General features: G+C 41.7%; 1 protein-coding gene across 1 annotated transcript in view; it reads right to left on the reverse strand.

The window, feature by feature from the left end:
* ASIC5 (acid sensing ion channel subunit family member 5) overlaps positions 1-18,937 on the reverse strand; it is a 34,347-nt gene extending 15,410 nt beyond the window's left edge. Inside the window, exons 1-4 of the mRNA XM_040332174.1 lie at positions 18,621-18,937; positions 13,872-14,109; positions 6,382-6,501; positions 2,912-3,061 (exon numbers count right to left, since the gene is read on the reverse strand). Coding sequence (XP_040188108.1) covers positions 2,912-3,061; positions 6,382-6,501; positions 13,872-14,109; positions 18,621-18,928 — 816 coding nt within the window. The 5' untranslated portion in view covers positions 18,929-18,937. The remainder of the gene's footprint in view (positions 1-2,911; positions 3,062-6,381; positions 6,502-13,871; positions 14,110-18,620) is intronic.
* Positions 18,938-20,135: the final 1,198 nt, after the last annotated feature.

The following is a 20,135-nucleotide window of genomic DNA, read 5'->3' on the forward strand; positions in this document are numbered from 1 at the left end:
GAGTTTTGAAAGAAAAAACACTGATAAGCGCCTAAACGTGTCTAAGTGCTAGGCCTGTTTAGTGCTTGAGCATTAATTGATTTGAACAGCCTGAATAAATTATTATTCTGGCAAATGAAAATTAATTAATACCTAATCACTTGATGTCCATAAACAACCCTAAACAAGTTACACGAGTTGACAAGCATTATGCATTTTGTCTACCAAAACTCTGCTGCCGGGAGCAAAGGATTCTAGGAGAGTTAGCAAAATGTCCATTATGCATGAGGCCTAGCTGAATGACATTGGCTTGCTTAAAATTACCCAGTGAACAATTTAAAATGCTAACTAAACCTAAAAAAAAACAAGAATGTGAAAATTCACCTCTCATGCTGCAAGCACTACCAAACAAAGTATGGTTGATGAGCAGCAATACCTCAAAATCTGCTGTGAAGCCAAAACTTCCAAGAGTTGCTATCTCCTGCCCACCCCGTAGCGCTTATATGGTCTGCATTGGAAGCCAGTATGACAGGGTAACAACGCAGAACGACTAAGAGACAGAGACAGTGCATTGCTTGCCCTGAACAAGGACTTTCATGGCAGAATCTCCAGATATGTTATTAAAAGCTATAGGCTTGAAAGGTTTGAAAATTACTATGGAGATTACATTAAATTTTATGGGTTTGCATAAAGCATAGTTTAATGCCCAAGGCCCTCTGACTATACACAAGCTTGTACCAGTACAGTACAAACTGTGCTTGTTCAAAAACAATTTGATCATCTGCTTAAGGACGGATTGAATCTAATGGTAACTAAGCACTATTTTAAAATGTCTAAATTCCCCAGCATCATTAGCATATTCTTCAAAGCTTATGCTAATAACGGGAAGCTGACATTTATTGACATTTAACCTACTGAGTATGCAGCAGTGTCATCTATCTTTGAGAGGGAACATTAAATATGCACTTTTAATTGAAGAGTCACCTCTGTGCCTTGTAAAACCTTTTAATTTGCTCTTCCTGTTTAAAAACTGTGTGTGGGTTATACATTTGCATTGGAAATGATCTGTCAGTGTCAACAGAAACATCTGGACCTTTATTTGCCTATCTATTACATATAAATACCTTGTAGATAGCTTAATAAAAGCAAATCATATATACTGAGCTTGGGGATAGACCCACTTCTAAAACTGACACTCAGTTCACGATTTCCATATAAGTGGAGAGACGAAGGAATAAAATACTTGGGTGTTACATTTCACAGCTACAACAGAGGGTTTAGTTACAGCTAATTATATTCCATTTATATGTTCAAAACTCCAAGATATAACTAAGATTGAACTATCGTGGTCAGGATGCCTGGCAGCGTTCAAGATGGTGTTATTACCACAATTGCTCTATCTATTCAGGAATCTACCCATACCAGTCCCTAACTCCTTTTTCTCCAATGCTCAACCTTTGGTGAATGTGTATTTGTGACTAGGTAAAAGAGCAAGATGTGCATTTAGGAAATTGATAGCGTCAAGGAAAGTGGGAGGAGTGGTTCATGTATTGCTTAAGGACTATTACACGGCTTCGATTCATACAACATGGTTTCCCCAGCCACCAAGGACGAGGTGGCAAGAAATAGAGGAATCCCAAATCCCAGGTAATAGTTTATATGACCTGCTAATGTCTAGCAGATTTAATACCACAAACACTACTGCTTTATCCCCTACCATGAGGATCTCACTTCAAGCCTAAAAAACACTACTAGATATATGAGATGGGGATTCCACTACAATGCCCCTTCCACTTCCTATTTCCAGCTTACCTGGGATCATTCCAGATCTCCATATAACACACTGGATAGAAAAGGGAATAACGACCATAGCTGACTTTATGGTAGGTTCTACATTGAAAACATTCAGAGCTGTGCAGTTGGAGTATAATCTGGAGATTAGTCACTTTCTCCACGCAAACCCACAAACCTCCACCCTACTGCCATGGAGAGTTGCTCTATATCTTACTAAACCCTTGACTAATAATTAAAGGAATATCTTCATTCTATCATATTCTGAATAATAAAATGGTATTTACTAAATTCTCCGACATCAAAGCTTGAAAGCAGGAACTAGACACCTCCTACACCTCAGAACAATGGCAAAAAAGCACTCCAAACAACTTATTCGACAATCAAGAGTATCAACCTTTGGAAATTAATCCAGAAAGTACTATTTTGTTGGTATTTGACACCATTTAGAATATCCAAATTTGATATCGGTACTTCTCCACTATGTTGGAGGAAATGTGGAGCTATAGGCACATTATATCACAGATTATGGTCATGCCCAGTTACTGTATACACACCCTTTGGAGTAAAGTCTTTGAATTATTGTCACAAATTCTAGAATTGCGAATCCCTATCTCTCCAGGAGAGCACTAGGCTGTCAATAACAAGACATTGGAGTGACCATGAGGTGCCCATGTTAAGAGAAGTCGTAAAAACGACCAATACACATGCCACATACGAGCTAATGTTTGCTGCATCACAAGGTAAATACCAAACAATGAGTGCCCATTGGAAACAGTGCATTGAATGGTATAAGTTAAGAAGTTCTGAATACCAATCATAATGTGGAAATGGCTCATATCCAGCTGATTTTCTATGGTCATGTCATACATTATCACAAGTTAAAATACTGGACTGTGTAGTTTGTATGATTTTATTTCTTATTAGTTCTTTTTTCTATTTTAATTTTCCCAATTTTGTTTATATTGCTCATACATTTTCCTTACATATGTAAGGTTGATTCACTTCTCAGGGCTAGTACAGAGCAATTTATATAAAAATACAACTTGCTTTCTATTTATCTACTTAACAAATGTTGATGCCTTGAGATGTTAACTGTACCTTTATAATCTAATAAAAAAAAATTATTGAAATTAAATACCTTGTAGAGTCTGATGGAAGCATGTGCATGCATCCCGACTGGACTGTGCAAGCCAAGACCATTAAATCTGGGAGGAATCTTTGGTGAGTGAATCACAAATGTTATCCCAGCATCCACAAAGCCCAGTGTTGGATCATCTGTGAATTCTGTCTGGTAAAGAAGAGCCATTGTTACTACTGTAAAAAAACATATTCTGTACATCCAAAAGGCCATCACAACACAGCAAAAGAAAAATATATAATTTTTCCTGAAAACATACAAGCAGAAGTTCTATGAAAACACAGAGAAACTGCATATTTGAAGATGTTACCAAAATTAAAGGGTTGTTGCGAAAATCTAAATCTGAAAACGTATTTAGTTGGGCCCCTTTCACACTGTGCAGGGTCCGCCCTGTCTTTTCTCCGCTCTCCCCTATGGGGGGGATCGGCTGAACACGGACTCTTCTACCCACTAGTTTCTAGAACTATCCACAGATATCCACAGAGTTCCAAAAAACAAGGGGAGGTAACAGAGCCACAGCCCTAGAGGTCCTGTACAGTCAACACCACAAATGAACCTCTGCTCCTCTTCTTACAGAGGAGTCAAACTAACTCTACCTACACTTAGTAACAAAGAGGATGCTACATGCAAAAAAGCTTTAATAAGTTGTTGCAGTGTGTTATGTAACTTTACACATATTTTTGTAAAAAGGCATTTTCCTCTCACGTTAGGGACCTATTTATGAATGAATAAGTATTTCAGGTAGAAATCCTGTTTTTTATATGTGGCTGGTTCATAACTTTGTGCTGCAATTTAGTCTTGTTAAACGGCCCATTTACACCTAAATCGGGTCAATTGACTAAGCTTTATCGCATGCAATAAGGGTATCATATTACTCATTTGCATACATTATTGCATGTGGTAAATAAAGTCCAATTCGTAAAAAAAAATAAAAATAATGATTGTGCAGTATTTACTGGGAAAAAAATATGTGTCGGTAAATATTGCATAAAAAGCTCTTAAGTCCAATTCACAAACTGACCAAAGAGTAAAAAAACATGCAATATTTACCACAAGAGTTTTCCTATCACATGCAGTATTTGTCAAAAAACAGCATAGGGGTTGTGGGGGCCCCTTACGCATTTTTTTTGACAAATAGCTGGTTGCTAAGGAGCGGTCTGGGAAGCCGGCCGCCACGTCCTTAACAACGGATGACTACTCCAGCATGCACCAATCTGTCACGTCACAAGGGCACGGGACCACCAGGTGACATAGCCAGGTGGCCCCACCCCTTACCTATATAAAAATGTAAATCGGCAGTGCCTGCAGTAGGTGGTCAGCCTGCAGTAGGTGGTCAGCCTGCAGTAGGTGGTCAGCCTTTATCGATGCGGGAGCGTCTTTGTTAGTTTTTTCTCTTTTGGGTTCGGCAGGCGGTGGGCGGCATGATTGATGATGGATTTACATCAGGGGACACTATTTTTTTAATTTTAATAAAGGAATTGTCGAAAACTGTGTGTAAATGTTTTTTATTACTTGTAACACTTTTTTGTAAAATGGGTAGGAGTACTAGGTGCCCGATACTCAAGAGGGGTGGGATCTGGGGGCACACTTCTTAAAGGAGCCTTCCAGATTCCGATAAGCCTCCTGCTCGCAGACACCCACAAGCACCGGCCATGGTTGGGGGGCAGAGCTCCCCCGCTCCAAAGCACCCACCCCCCATGTTGAGGGCATGTGGCCTGGTATGGTTTCAGGAAGGGGGGTGCTCGTTTGTCCCTCCCCTTTCCTGACCTACCAGGCTGCATGATCAGATAAGAGTCTGGTATAGATTGTGGGGGGACCCCACATTTTGGCATGTGGTTCCCCTTGAAATTCATACCAGACCCGAAAGGGCCTGGTATGCATTAGGGGGAACCCACGCTGTTTTTTTTTTTTTTAATGGTCGGCTTCTTTTTTTTTCTTTTTACATTCAGCTGTCAGCAGGTAACCTGCTGACAGCTGATGAGTCATCCATTGTTAAGGATGCAGCAGCCGGCTTCTCAGCCTGTTCCTTAGCAACCAGCTCAATGTGGTAAACTACCACTTTAACTAATGTGGTAATTACCGATAAATCGAACAAATACTGCATTCAGTATTTAACACAAAATTCTTAATGAATTGAAGACTTGCACAATTGTAACCACATGCAGTATTTTACTGCGTTGTATGAGCCGTTATTTAACTCTTTTTTTAGTAAATTGACCCCAAAGTGCACTATATCACATGGTCATATTTGTGAATACGCTAAATGTGAATTTCAGAATTTCCTTTGATGGGGTTTGAAACAATGCACTCCCAGTCCCCATCTTCTATACCAGTCACACTCAACCAGAGTTCCATCAAACCACATGTTTTCTTCCAGAGGTTGCTAGGGGCTCCTTGACTAATTGACTTACCATTTGATGATGCCTGCATAGTTCCAGGGTCAACGCAACAATGACGCTAAATATTTTAGCTGCTCTATAGGGGGGCCTTCTGACCATCACTGTAAGAGGGGTATTTTTTCCACTAGCCTGCAATGTAGGATGGATTTTTCTCACTGAGACCCAATGAATTTGTTTGTTTTGAAACCATGACATGAAAATAGTTCCAAGGGTTCCTCTGGGGTAAGAAAAAAGCTGAAGAAAGCTGGTCTATACTAATCATTGATGGTACTCAGTGAAGGGTGCATGAGTATGTGGACGGTCATGCTCAGTGGTGGCTGGTGCTCAATATTTTGGGGGGGCAGCAAACAAACCTGCCCTCTGACTCGCACAACCGCCAACCCTTCCATGGACGACGGACTGAAAGGCGCCGATCAGTCCAGCCTTACCTTAAGAGACTGCTCCTTGCTGCAGGCTCCCAGCCGAACAGGCGTTGCTTCTCCTCCCGGCCGAACAGGAAGTGGGTCTTAAGACCTGATTGGCTGGGAGGAGGTGGCTTCCTGATTGGCTGGGAGGAGAAGAAGGAAGACATTAGCGAATATTCATTTGCTAATGTCACACAATTGGGTGGGCTCAAAGTGCAGTGCTCTGCTCCCTGAGCCCACCCTTTTTTGAAGCCAAATAAAGCCCCAGGCTCTAATCATGTGCTTCAGAAAAATAAACATTGAAATCCATGTGTCCAGCGCCCTGTATGTAGATTAGGGGCCAGACACATGGATAAAGGAAGCGGCGCCCCTGCGCCCTGCATGAGCACTGGTCATGCTAACAACAGAACAGCATGTTCACAAACGTACCCATAAAAGTAGCAGATGATTCGCTTCACTGCCAAGCAATGCAAGTAAAAAACTATTATAGTAACTATCACATACGTAGCTATTCATATGTATAATTTATTATTGAATTTTGTGAGTTTCCCACATTTTTTTAAGTAACAAGACAGTTATTAAATTATAGCACCCAACACCAGGGATGTAACAAAATAGACATGCTTGTAATGAAAGTATATTATAGTGTTTAATGATTCAAAGATACCTGTTTGATATCGAACAGTATACTTAATCCTTTCCCTGCTGTATTAATGCTTTTTGAATTAGGTGTATTGTGGTTAAAAGTGTAGCAGTTCCCATACTCTGTAAAAACATGCTCAAAGTCCTAAAAGAGAAAAAAGTAAATATAATTATATATAAGGAAACTATATATTAGGAGTTATATGGAAATGCACTGCAAGCACAGTAGGGGTAGCTTGTAACATATTCTATTTATAGAAATAGTGTTTCATTCTGTAACAAATTGTGGTACAATGAAAATCTAAAGCACTCTGATTAAAATTAACAATAAAAAAATGAAGCATCCAAAAAAAGGATTGTCAACTGTGCATGCACAGGCGTTATTTAAATTTTAAGCATGAACTCGAGTGAAAATATATGTTGCATACTTACATTAGGCCAGCTTTGCACACTGTAAATATGCATATATGATACCTGATTGACCTGTAATGACATGCATACAGGATGAATGAAAAAAAAAAAATAGTGTAGCGTCTCACCAAAAAATGCATACATCCAGTACAGATTTTAGGGACAACTCCACGAAATATAGAAAAAAAAAATGCTTCTTCCTGAATCATAATAGACCACATGTCCTTAACAAGAGGGAGGTATGAGGACAAGGGCAACTTCCCCATAACCCTGGCCCGGTGTTTGTAGGGGTGTGAGGACAGGGGATTATTGGAATCTGGAAGCCCCCTTTAAAATAGGGGGGCTCCCAGATACACCCCCCCCCACCAAGTGAAAGAGTATGGGGTACTTCTCATTCACAAAAATAATGTAAATAGCAAAAAAACACAAACACAGTTTTTGACATGTCCTTTTGTAAAAACCTTTGTGATGTACATCCACCGCCAATCACATCATCCCGCAATGTAGAGCCATGTTAGTCATGATTCCTGCTGTGTAGGGATTTGGTTTGAAGGGGTCATTTTAATCACCTATCATTTGTATGAATTGCAGCTATTTTAACTTTGATCTTATTATGTCTCAAAAAGTAATTTCTGCATATATAGCATTCTGAATAGTCATTACAACTCAGCACTGCATGACAACCTACAAGTATTTACAGGGGGCACCAACAAAACCCAAGCCCTCGGGACTTATTTCAAAGAGAACAGATCTGACTTGTAAAACTTTTAACTTGCCAATGAAGATACTCAATGCTGTGTAAAGATTATAAAAAAGCTGTATGATCATAACAAATTTTTCTTGAGATGTAAGCAGACCTCCCACTTGTGTGTATAGCGTGTTTTAAATAAATCTTATCTGATTTGAAACTTCCCACATATGTTGTTTGCTGTTGGTCATTTCGGCAGCCCCCCAAAACAAAATGGCGCTGTTCATTCGGATGGTTTGAAGCTTGAACTTCCTGACCTCCCTGGCAATTTGAACTCTTCAAATAAGAGGCACCTCAGTACAGTATTTTATCACTATTATGTTTGGAGACTTCTGTGGTTGGGAACTCAAGTCTATAAACCATTCAAGAACCTATGTGAGTAGTTATTTGTTTTTTGTTTAACTGTCTATGTCTGGATTGATGTCAAACTAACCTTTTGAATGTGTGGGTTCCTAGAAGTAGCTACGATTAGGGTTGCTGCTTTACAAGGCATCGACCTCAAGCGAAATCAAGGTATATAGCCTTATGGCTGATATATCCACCAAGGCATATTAATATGTAAATTGGATGTGGTAAGTTGGACACACTTAGGAGCGGGAGAGTGAGAGTGGGACATTTGTCCCTAATTACTAACACATTACCATATGTGAAGATATAGCAGAAACTTGGGGGCTTTGAGAAGTCCCTATGGTTTGGCACTCAGCCAGTTAAAGTGCATACTTAGTGATCTGTTTCAAGTGTAAAAAGAACTCTATCTTTCAACTTCTCCTGTAATTATAAGTTGCAAGAAGTTGGCTGATTGCCAAATGACATGGTGATTTATTAGGTTAGCAGAGTGCCAGACTGGTACATGTAGTTCTACTGACAGAGAGAGTAGTGACCTTGTCTTAAATTTATAGTGTAAAAGTGAGAGACAAATTCACTTACTAGTATTTCTCCTTTTCCACATCAGTCTCCATAAGCTGTCTCTATCTTTCTAAAAAAACGACACTGCCTCTTGTAAGCTGTTGAGATAAGTGGGAATGTAAAAGTAAAGGTAGTGACTGATTCCTTGCTTAAGCACCTCTCCTTAGGCCTCGTACACACGACCGAGTTTCTCGGCAAAAACCAGCAAGAAACTTGCTGGTATTTTTTTTTTGCAGAGGAAACCGGTCGTTTGTACACTTTTCGACGAGGAAACTGTCGAGTATCTCGTCAAGCCAAAAAGAGAGCATGTCTTCTTTTTCCTCGATGGGAATGGGGAAATTTGGCTCGCCGAGATCCTCGACAGCCTAACAAGGAACTCGACGAGCAAAACGATGTGTTTCGCCCGTCGAGTTTCTCGGTCGCGTGTACGAGGCTTAATAGCTGAAAACTGTATTAGATTATATTTTACTGTGCTTTGTTGAGGCACTTCTAGCAATAATAATAATAATTAGAGCTATTAACCTGCCTGGCGGTATTCCCGAGTCTGACTCAGGGTTAGATTTTCCTGCTGCGAGCGGTAACCCCGAGTCAGACTCGGGCTTGCCTCGCTAGATCCACAGGCAGTGTTTACTTACCTTGTCCCTGGATCCAGCGATGCCACCGCGCTGTGTGAGCGAGCGGGACCTCGCTCGATTCACACAGCGTCCTCCTGTGCCGCCGATCTCCGTTCCCTGCGACGTTACGACGCACGGGGACGGAGAACGGCGCCAAATTCAAAAACGTAAACAAACACATTACATACAGTATACTGTAATCTTATAGATTACAGTACTGTATGTAAAAAAAACACACCCCCCTTGTCCCTAGTGGTCTGCCCAGTGCCCTATATGTTCTTTTATAAAATAAAAACGTTTCTTTCTCCCTGCAAACTGTAGATTGTCCATAGCAACCAAAAGTGTCCCTTTATGTCAAAAAAAGTTTTAGATCAGCTAAAAAACAGCGATAAAAAATTATAATCACTTGCAGAATTGTGCGATAGCGATTTGTGGAGAAATTCGTCATAAAAAAAAAAAAATAATGACAGCGACAATTCTGCAACTGAGCAAATTTCAGTGATTTTGATTGGATTACATTATTGAATAATTTTTATTATAATTATATTATTATTTGTTATAATTATTTATAATTATTTATTATATTATAATTTATAATTTTGTTTTTAAAAAAATTTCATACCCGGGATACTAGACTCTTGTTTGGTCAGATTTAAGTGAGTTATTTCTAAAAATTACAGGCCTACAGTATAAAACGCCAAATTTCCTTGCAAATAATGGTACCGCTTTCAGCATGTTTTTTCTGAAAGAATTATACCGCCAGGGAGGTTAAAGTGTTTGCTATGGTAAAAAAAAACAAAAAAATCTACAGTTCCCTCTGATATATAACAGTAAGCTCTGCAGTGCATGCCATTTATAAAAATATGCAGTATAATAGCTTACTTCAGAGTGCTGGCGTGTTCGGCGCTCAGCTGACTGTCTGCTGGTCTCTTCTCCCGATGCCATAGCTGCAGGGGGAGCTGCTAGGAAACCCCCGCTGATGTCAGCTGAGAAGAGGAGAGGAGGGGAGGAGACCGGTGGGCAGTCACGTGAGTGCCGAATGGCACTCTGAAGTAAGCTATTATACCGCATATTTTTATCAATGAGATGCACTGTGGAGCCTAATGTTCTATATCAGACGGAACGATAGAAGAAAATTACTGTTTTTTTTAGAGCAGGAGGATTGGGGAGTTGACAGGCAGAGAGGGGATGGGGTAGGAGGAGAGAGGGAGACACAGGAAAGCAGGCTGTGGATGATGGAGGCACGTACGGATGACTCTGGTGTCAGGGCCCAGCAGCTCAGTCAGCACAGAGAGGGGAGGGTAGGAATTGACAGGATCAGCCAGGTATTTCAGGTGTTCCAGTGATGTATATATCTTGCTTATGTGCCTCAGTAAAGCACTAAAAGTAGAGCTGTAACTGAAATAGTATGGAAAATTAGGGGGAGGTATATTTAACTTTATTCAGGACTCAAAATTTCTAATCCTGAGCTGCTTGCCAGGCCTTATGATTTACACGCCACCAATTGCCCCACTCAACACCTACCCTGCCCCGCCCCTAGTTCCACCCCAAACACGCCCTCATAAATTGTTATTTAATTCACCCCCTGTACACACTGTCGCGCAATCTCTACACACTACACCCATGTATATACTGACCCTCTTTCCCTACAGTGCACACTGCTTTCACTCTTTTTTTACTCTATCCCCCTCCCTGTGCAAGCTGTCCCCCTGTCATAAATGCCTATACCAGCCATCAGTGGCTTATATATATGTATGTCTGTACACAGTACAGGGTGGGTAGGAGGTCACAGTATGGGGACAGGAGGGTACAGTACAGGGCGGGTAGGAGGGCACAGTACAGGGTGGTTAGGAGAAAACAGTACAGGGTGGGCACAGTATGGGGAGTAGGAGGGCACAGTACAGGGTGGGCAGGAGGGCACAGTACAGAGTGGAGAGGAGGGCACAGTACAGGGTGGGCAGAAGGGCACAGTATGGGGGGTAGGAGGGCACAGTACAGGGGTCACTGGGCAGAGCTCTGTCTCCCATAAATGCACTCTACACAGCCTGAACAGTCACTAAGACCTTCTGCTCCCCACACAGCACACTGTCACTGGAGCTAAATTCCAATTCCCTTACAGTGGTAATTTTAATCACCTGTCCATCATTTGTATGAATTTCAGCCATTTTATGTTTGATCTTACTATGGGGTTTATTTATTGTAGGTAAATCCACTGTGCACTACAAGTGTACTGCAATTGCAGTTTATGTAGATCTGTGGGGAACATGCAAGGGAAATAAAAAACAGCATGTTTGCTTGCACATGATTGGATGATAGAAATCAGCAGAGCTTCCCCTCATTTCAGATCTTCCTCTCAGATCTACAGCGACTGCACCTCCAAGTGTACAGTGGATTTGCCTTTAGTAAATCAACCCCTATGTCTCAAAAAGCTATTTCTGCATATATGGAATTCTGCACTGCATGACAACCTACAAGCATTCACAGGGGGGCTAACAAACCCCACAGCCTCAAGACTTATCTCAAGGAGAACAGATCTGACTTGTTCAACTTTTACTTTGCCAATTACATTAATCAATACTGTGTAAAGATTAGAAAATAGGCTGAATGATTACATGGCAGTCTTGAATCATAAGCAGACCCCCCGCACGTGTTTACTGTGAATGCCAAATAAATCTTACCTGATTTGAAAGTACCCACAGAAGTTGATGCTGCTGGTAATTTCGCTGGCCCCTCTAAACACCGCCAAACCCTCCAAACAAAAAAAAACAGAGACAGATCTATTTGCTTTTCTCCTACCAAATATAGGGCAAGGAGATGACAGCTGTTATATATAAGGGGGCAGGGGTTCCCACATAATGTCATTAGCCATATATGGGACTATATTTACCAAATATTGTCATGTCCATATATGGTCAATGACATCACCAAGGAGCCCTGTATATAACACCTGCCATTCTGTGGGAAGCAAGCAAACGACCAGGTCAGCGGGCATTATGATTGATATGGATCTACATCCCTGAATGACGTGATTGATGGCGGGTGTACATTGTCTGGGTGTTTATTTATCAATACTTGAACAGCCTGAATGTGGGTTAATTCCTAATCTACAGAATTTATTGTACACTGAGAATCATTTTATGCCCAAACATTTACCAATGTCCCCATCCTTTAATGTTGACTGGTAGGGCTTAACACAAACACCAGTAGAAGTTAAAGTGATATTAAAGTCTTTTTTTGTTTGTTTAAAAACAAGCATGTCATACTTATCTGCTCTGTGTAGTGGTTTTGCACAGAGCAGCCCAGATCCTCCTCTTCTGAGGTCCCTCGACGATGCTCCTGGCCCCTCCCTCCTGCCGAGTGTCCTCCACAGCAAGAAGCTTGCTATGGGGGCACCCAAGCTGAGCCACTGCTCTGTGTGTCCATTCAGACTCAGAGCCGTGGTTTGGCCCCACCCCTTTCTCTCGTCATTGGCTCACTGACAGCCAAGGATCTTGTGCAACATCGCTGGATCGAGATGGGCATCAGGTAAGTATTGGGAGGACTTAGGGGGCTGCTGTACACAGAAGGTTTTTTATCTTAACACATAGGGCCAGATTCACAGAAGAAATACGCTGGAGTATCTACTGATACTCCGGCGTATTTTCAAATTTGCTGCGTCGTATCTTAATTTGTGATTCACAAACAAGATACAACGGCATTTGGCTAAGATCCGACAGGCTTACGGCTTCGTACGCCTTCGGATCTTAGGCTGCAATACTTCGGCCACCGCTGGGTGGAGTTCGTGTCGTTTTCCAGCGTCGGGTATGCAAATTAGCTTTTACGGCGATCCACGAAGGTACTCGCGTGCGTTACGTCGTCGCAAGTCGTTTTTTCCCGTCGCAAAGTTAAGCCTGCTTTTTTATGGCTTAACTTTAGACCAGCCATGTTAAAGTATGGCCGTCGTTCCCGCATCGAATTTCAATTTTTTTTTTCTTTCCTATGACGTCCGGGAATACGTTACGCACGTCGCCGTTCAAAAAACACGTCGGGGCGCCGTAATTTTGCGCAAAGCACGGCGGGAAATTTCCAAACGGAGCATGCGCAGAATGTTCGGCGCGGGAGCGCGCCTAATTTAAATGGTACACGCCCCATTTGAATTAGGCGGGCTTGCGCCGGACGGCTTTACGTTACACCGCCGTAAGTTTACACGCAAGTGCTTGGTGAATCAGGCACTTGCGCTGAAAACTTGCGGCGGTGTAACGTAAAGACGATACGTTACGCTGCCGCAAATGTACCTGAATCTGGCCCATAGAATGCGTTAAGATAAAAAAAACGTATGCATGTAGAAGCCCTATGTACATTGTTCATAGATATGAAGATTAAAACACGGATGCATGTAGGAACCAAAACATGCCTACAGGTTAGCAATATTGTTAAAGGGGTTGTTGGTTCACTTACCTTTTCCTTCGATTTCTCTTCTAAATGTTTTTTTTTTCTTTGTTTTCTTTGTCTAAATTTCTCACTTCCTGTTCCTCCTCAGTAAGCTGTTCAGTAAGCTGTTCTGGCTGACTAAACACCGCTCGGATGATGGTGGCAAGTTTACTGAGGAGAAACAGGAAGTGAGAAATTCAGACAAAGACAAGAAACATTTAGAAGGGAAATCGAAGGAAAAGGTAAGTGGACCAACAATACACTAGCTTAAAGGAACCTATTTAGAAAATAAAAAACAAACCTTTACAACCCCTTCAAGTTTAATGCTTTAAAACTTGCAATGTGTGTAATACTACTACAACAAAAATCCAATTTGCAAATTGTTTTGTTGCTTCTTGCTCTTTGAACAGAAAAATTGTATCTTACCTCTGGATAACATGGAATGCCAAAGAAGTCACATTTTAACAGTGTACTGTTATTGAGATAAAATCCATAATTTTTTGTAAAGTCTTTGATGCTGAAATTTTGGTGGAGCTGCAAAAATTGATTAATTTCTTGTATATCCTCGTGATCTTTTCCTGCATTTGAAAAATACAGTACTGTAGATACAATGTTCCACATTAAAAATGCAATACTTAGATTGTTCACTGCAGCTGTTTGGAACCTACAGTTAATGAACAGATGAAAGACGGTTATTGTATTGCAGGTAAATAAATTATTTTGCTTTGAAATTAAAATAGAACTGGTTTCCAGATTCTGCTTTACATATTACTTAAAGTGAACCTGTGTTTTCCCCACACAGGGTATAACATGTTAATGTTTATTTAAAGCGGTAGTAAACCCGCAGCATTTTTTTTTTTTAGCTACCTGAAAGGCATAAGGCATAATGAGCTAGTATGCACTGCATACTAGCTCATTATGAAATACTTACCTTGGAACGAGGCATGGGGAACTTACCTGGTCCACGCCGAGGGAGATGTCATCTTGCCTCGGCGTGTCTTCCAGGTATCGTCGCTCCAGCGATGTCGTCATTCTTGTGCATGCGCGCGGAAGACTTCTTTCCGTCAAGGTCCGGTGGCTGCCGGGCCTTTAGCCGAGGATCCCCGCAGCGCATGCGCCTCATTGCAAAGGGAATATCTCCTAAACCGTACAGGTTTAGGAGATATTGGCCCGGATTCAGATACAATTGTGTATCTATCGGCGGGCGTAACGCATCTCAGATACATTACGCCGGCGTAACTTAGGGCGCAAGTTCCGTATTCAGAAAGAACTTGCGCCCTAAGTTACGGCGGCGTAGTGTAAATGTGTCGGCGTAAGCCCGCCTAATTCAAATGTGGATGATGTGGGCGTGTTTTATTGAAATTACCTGTGACCCCACGTATTTGAATTTTTTTACGAACGGCGCATGCGCCGTCCGTGAATGTTTCTAAGTGCGAATGCTCCAAATTACGCCGCAAACTGTCAATGCTTTCGACGTGAACGTAACTTACGTACAGCCCTATTCGCGAACGACTTACGTAAACAACGTAAAATACGACGCTGTTCGTGTGTTTCCGACGTCCATACTTAACATGACTTAGGCCTCGTACACACGACCGAGAAACTCAACGGGCGAAACACATCGTTTTGCTCGTCGAGTTTCTTGTGAAGCCATCAAGAAACTCGACAAGCCAATTTTCTCCATTCCCGTCGAGAAAATAGAGAACATGCTCTCTTTTTGGCTCGTCGAGTTTCTCAACAGTTTCCTCGACGAAAGTCTACACACGACCGGTTTCCTCGGCAAAAAAATATCTCCCAGCAAGAAACTTGTTTCTTGCTGGTTTTTGCCGAGGAACTCGTCGTGTGTACGAGGCTAGACCCCTGCTTTATGTGGGGTAACTTTACGCCGGAAAAAGCCTTGCGCAAACAATGTAAAAAAATGCGCCGGGTGGACGTACGTTTCTGAATCGGCGTATCTACCTAATTTGCATATTCCTTGCATATTCCTACGGAAGTGCCACCTAGCGGCCAGCGTAAATATGCAGCCTAAAATACGACGGTGTAAGAGACTTACGCCGGTCGGATCTTAGGGAAATCTATGCGTAACTGATTCTACGAATCAGGCGCATAGATACGACCCCGCCACTCAGAGTTACGACGGCGTATCTGGAGATACGCCGTCGTAACTCGTCTCTGAATCCGGGCCATTCTTTTTACCACAGGTAAGCCTTATTATAGGCTTACCTGTAGGTAAAAGTGGTAGTGCAGAGTTTACTATCACTTTAAAGGATAACTAAACCTTTGTTTTTGTTTTTTTGTTTTTAATAACAAACATGTTATAGTTACATAGTTAGTCAGGTTGAACAAGGACCATCTAGTATTCTAGTTCAATCATAAAGTAAATAAAATAAAAAATATTGTACATTCCCATTTACCCAATTCTATACCCGCAGTTGATCCAGAGGAAGGTGAAAAACCCCAGCCGAGCATGATCCAATTTGCTACAGCAGGGGAATTTTTTTTTTCCTGATCCCCCATGAGGCAATCACATTTTCCCTGGATCAACTTTACCTATAAATGTCAGTACCCAGTTATATTATGTATATTTAGGAAAGTATCCAGACCTTTCATAATGCAATCTAATGAGCTGGCCAGAACCACGTCTGTAGGGAGTCTGTTCCACATTTTCACAGCTCTTACTGTGAAGAAACGTTTCAGTATTTGGAGATGAAATCTCTTTTCCTCTAGACGTAAAGAGTGCCCCTTGTCCTCAGTGTTGACCGTAAAGTGAATAACTCAACACCAAGTTCACTATATGGACCCCTTATATATTTGTACATGTTGATCATATCCCCCCTTATTCTCCTCTTCTCAAGAGTGAATAAATTCAGTTCTAATCTTTTCTCATAGCTGAGCTCCTCCATGCCTCTTATCAGTTTGGTTGCCCTTCTCTGCACTTTCTCCAGTTCCCCAATTTTCTTTTTGAGAACTGGAGCCCAAAACTGAACTGAATATTCCAGATGAGGTCTTACTAATGATTTGAACAGGGGCAAAATTATATCTCTCTCTGGAGTCCATACCGCTCTTAATACCAGAAAGGATTTTGCTCGCTTTGGAAACCGCAGCTTGGTATTGCATGCTATTATTGAGCTTATGATCTACCAAAACCCCCAGATCCTTCTCTATCTACCATTAATTCCTCCAGTTGTACTCCCCCGAGTATGATGCATGCAAATTCTTAGCCCCCAAGTGCAAAACTTTACATTTATCAACAATAAACCTCATCTGCCGCATAGTCGCCCAATTACCTCCTCTGTGCAGTTGGTTCCTCTTCTGGCGTCCCTTAGCGGCGCTCCTGGCTCCTCCTCTTCTCGAGTGCCCTGTTGGAGAAGAGCTCTCACCCTCAGGACACTCATGCGGGCACGCTCCTGTGTCCTGCTGCTACGTCTATTGACACAGACAGCAGGACTCGGCTCCACCCCCGCATCACTAAATTTATTTGACAGCAGTGGAAGCCAATGGTTCTTGCTGCTATCAATCTATCTATATCTAATGAGGAACTGAGACACCGGCTGAAGCTGGTGTGCTCATTCCCGTCGTGGGAAAGACTGGGCTCAGGTAAGTAAAAGGGGGGCTCTGGGGGGTTGCTGCACTAAAGAAGGTTTTTCATCTTAATGTATGGATGCATTAAGGTGAAAAACAATGAGGGTTTATAACCCCTTTAACCCTTCTCAGCTGCATATACTTACCACTTATTGCTCCTTCACCACCCTGTTCAACCTGCCAAGAAAGATAAAAGGTTCCACGTAAACTACAACTCACATTACTCACAGGGCTATGGACTTCACTTGTGACAGCACTGATTTGCTGTCTCGTGGAGTGAGTCACGTGATCCTTCATACTCAGAAGCATTGGCCCAGATTCAAGAAGCACTTGCGCCCGCGCAACCATAGGTTGCGCGGCGCAAGTGCTTACTTGCTCCGGTGTAACGAGTGCTCCTGATTCAGGAACCTCGTTACACCGAATGCAGCCTAGGATCTGACAGACAAAAGCCTCCTTATGCCTTCACATCCCAGGCTGCATTCTTGCGTTGGCCGCTAGGGGGCGCGGCCATTGTGATCGGCGTATAGTATGCAAATTGCATACTACCACCGATTCACAAAAGTTGCGCGGGCCCTGCGCACGCAAGGTACGGAGTTTCCGTACGGCGACTTTAGCGCAAGGTTGCTGCTGCTAATAGCAGGGGCAGCCAATGCTAAAGTATAGCTGCGCTTCCCGCTCGTGAAATTTAAATTTCACGTCGTTTACGTAAGTGATTCGTGAATGGCGCTGGACGCCATTCACGTTCACTTAGAAGCAAATGACGTCCTTGCGACGTCATTTGCCGCAATGCACGTCGGGAAAGTTTCCCGACGGAGCATGCGCTGTTCGCTCGGCGCGGGAGCGCGCCTAATTTAAATGATTCCCGCCCCCGGCGGGATCATTTACATTAGGCGCCCTTACGCAGGGCTAATTAGCATAGCGCCCGCGCAATTTACGGAGCTACTGCTCCGTGAATCGCTGGGCAAATCGAAATATTTGCGTGGGAGCAGAGAAAAATCTTTGCTCTTTGCCCACGCAAATATTGCTCCAATCTACCTGAATCTGGGCCATTGTGTATTTCCTTTCAGGCATTGCCTTAAGGTAACAGCCCTCAACCAATCCACTATTTTTCGGTAATCTAGTGATCCTGAAATCTGCCTGTTTACAATGCTGGAATTCCTTCTTTATTGCTTCTTACAGAAAACATGATGTAAAACTATTCTATTTTTCTAACAGCCACCAACCAGTTTATAACTGTTCTTTGAAATCTTATGTGTTTAGTAATATACTATAGGACACATCAGAGCGCATGTTATACATCAGAGGTTTTAATTAGTATGCTCCTACTGCCTTTTGACTCTTTGAGATAGTATATGTGCACTGTAAAGGCAGGAGAACTCACATTCATTTTAAAGAAAGTTATTTAGCAATAAACAAAATATGCAATATAAATATACAAATGTATAAATATACAGTATATGAAAAGTTACCCTTATGAACAAATTTAACTAATATGCTTTACATAAAAGAACAAAATGGTGTTAAAATGTTATTAGATGCTTTAAAACCAGCCCCCTTTGTCTTGTCATTAAAAAATAAATTAAGCATACATACCTGTTCAGATTACAAAATGTGACAGAGGGGAATTCAATCTTTTCAACATACTGAACAGTTACTGATGTCATTGTTGGCCAACTAAAATAATTTACAATGCGTGAACAGACTTGCGAAAATGCTGCAAAGAGAGCAACCAGTACAACAACGAACCAGACAACTCTGCGGATTTGGCCCCATGTTCCAGTGCTATTGCCATCTACAAGGTTATGTAATCCATGAAATGAGGTGGAAACTGCAAAGTTGTGGTTATATTTTCTCCGTTCTTCTGTGCATGGAGCAGAATGCTTTGTAAGGACATGATGCATTTTATGCCACACTGCTGAAATAGAAAAAAGTATCAAATTAGTTTTAATACTACTTATGAAGACTAGTGAAAGAATAACTTTGTACTTCGCCAGACTTGCCCCTATCTTAATGTTATTTTTATTTAAGTGGACAATGGAATTTTGTATTGGCAAAATGGTAAAAAGTTTGCATGTACAGTGTACATTGGGCAACTATATTTTATGCACTAGATATAATGTACACACATATATATATATATATATATATATATATATATATATATATATATATATATATATACTAAAGCTTTGATTTTATTTATTTTTTAAATAACAAACATATACTTACCTCCACTGTGCAGTTTTCGTTTTGCACAGAGTGGCCCCGATCATCGTCTTCTGGGGTCCCACAACGGCTCTCGCAGCTCCTCCCTTCAAGAGCTAACCATCTCTGGGAAGCTCTCTCTTGAGGGGATTACCTTGTGGCCACGCACCCATGTCATACAATCGGCGTCCATAGCCACCGATTGCATGATTTGGCCCCACCCCCCGGCGGCTGCGTCATTGTATTTGATTGACAGCAGCGGGAGCCAATGGTTGTGCTGCTATCAATCTATACAATGAATAGGGAGAGCGAGGTGGGATCGTGCCCTCGGAAATTCAGGGCTCAGGTAAGTAAAACGGGGGCTCGGGGGGCAGTGACTGCAAGGTGTTTTTTCACCTTAATGCAAAGAATGCATTAAGGTGAAAAAACACAAAGGTGTACAACCCCTTTAAAGACATATAATTACATGTAAGAGTGTACAAAAAAAAATGAATGTCAAAAAAATTAAAAGATTTAACTAAAATATCACAGAAGATGACAGTGCATGCAGTTGTTCGGTCTTTGTGTTCAGTTGTCAGTGGATCCCTCAGTCTGCACGTGCATGATCACTATGGCACAGGTAACAGGTGATCACACAAGCATTTTGATTGGTGCCTAATCATCATTAGGGACAAAGGTTGTCATGTACAGCCATGGGCATGGGACATCCTGACGGGGGGACATTGTTATACAGATTGCAGATGGGAAGGGGTTAGCAGCATTCAGTGGTTTGTTACATTTAATTTATTTATTGATTTATTGATTAAAGGCCAGACTTAACTTTTGTTAATTTGTACATTTACATTCATTTGTAAAAACATTTTTTTCTATTTTAGGTAGATATACAGTACATACAATATTGTA

The sequence above is a fragment of the Rana temporaria genome, chromosome 1, assembly GCF_905171775.1.
Source record: "Rana temporaria chromosome 1, aRanTem1.1, whole genome shotgun sequence".
NCBI classification, from domain to species: Eukaryota; Metazoa; Chordata; class Amphibia; order Anura; family Ranidae; genus Rana; species Rana temporaria.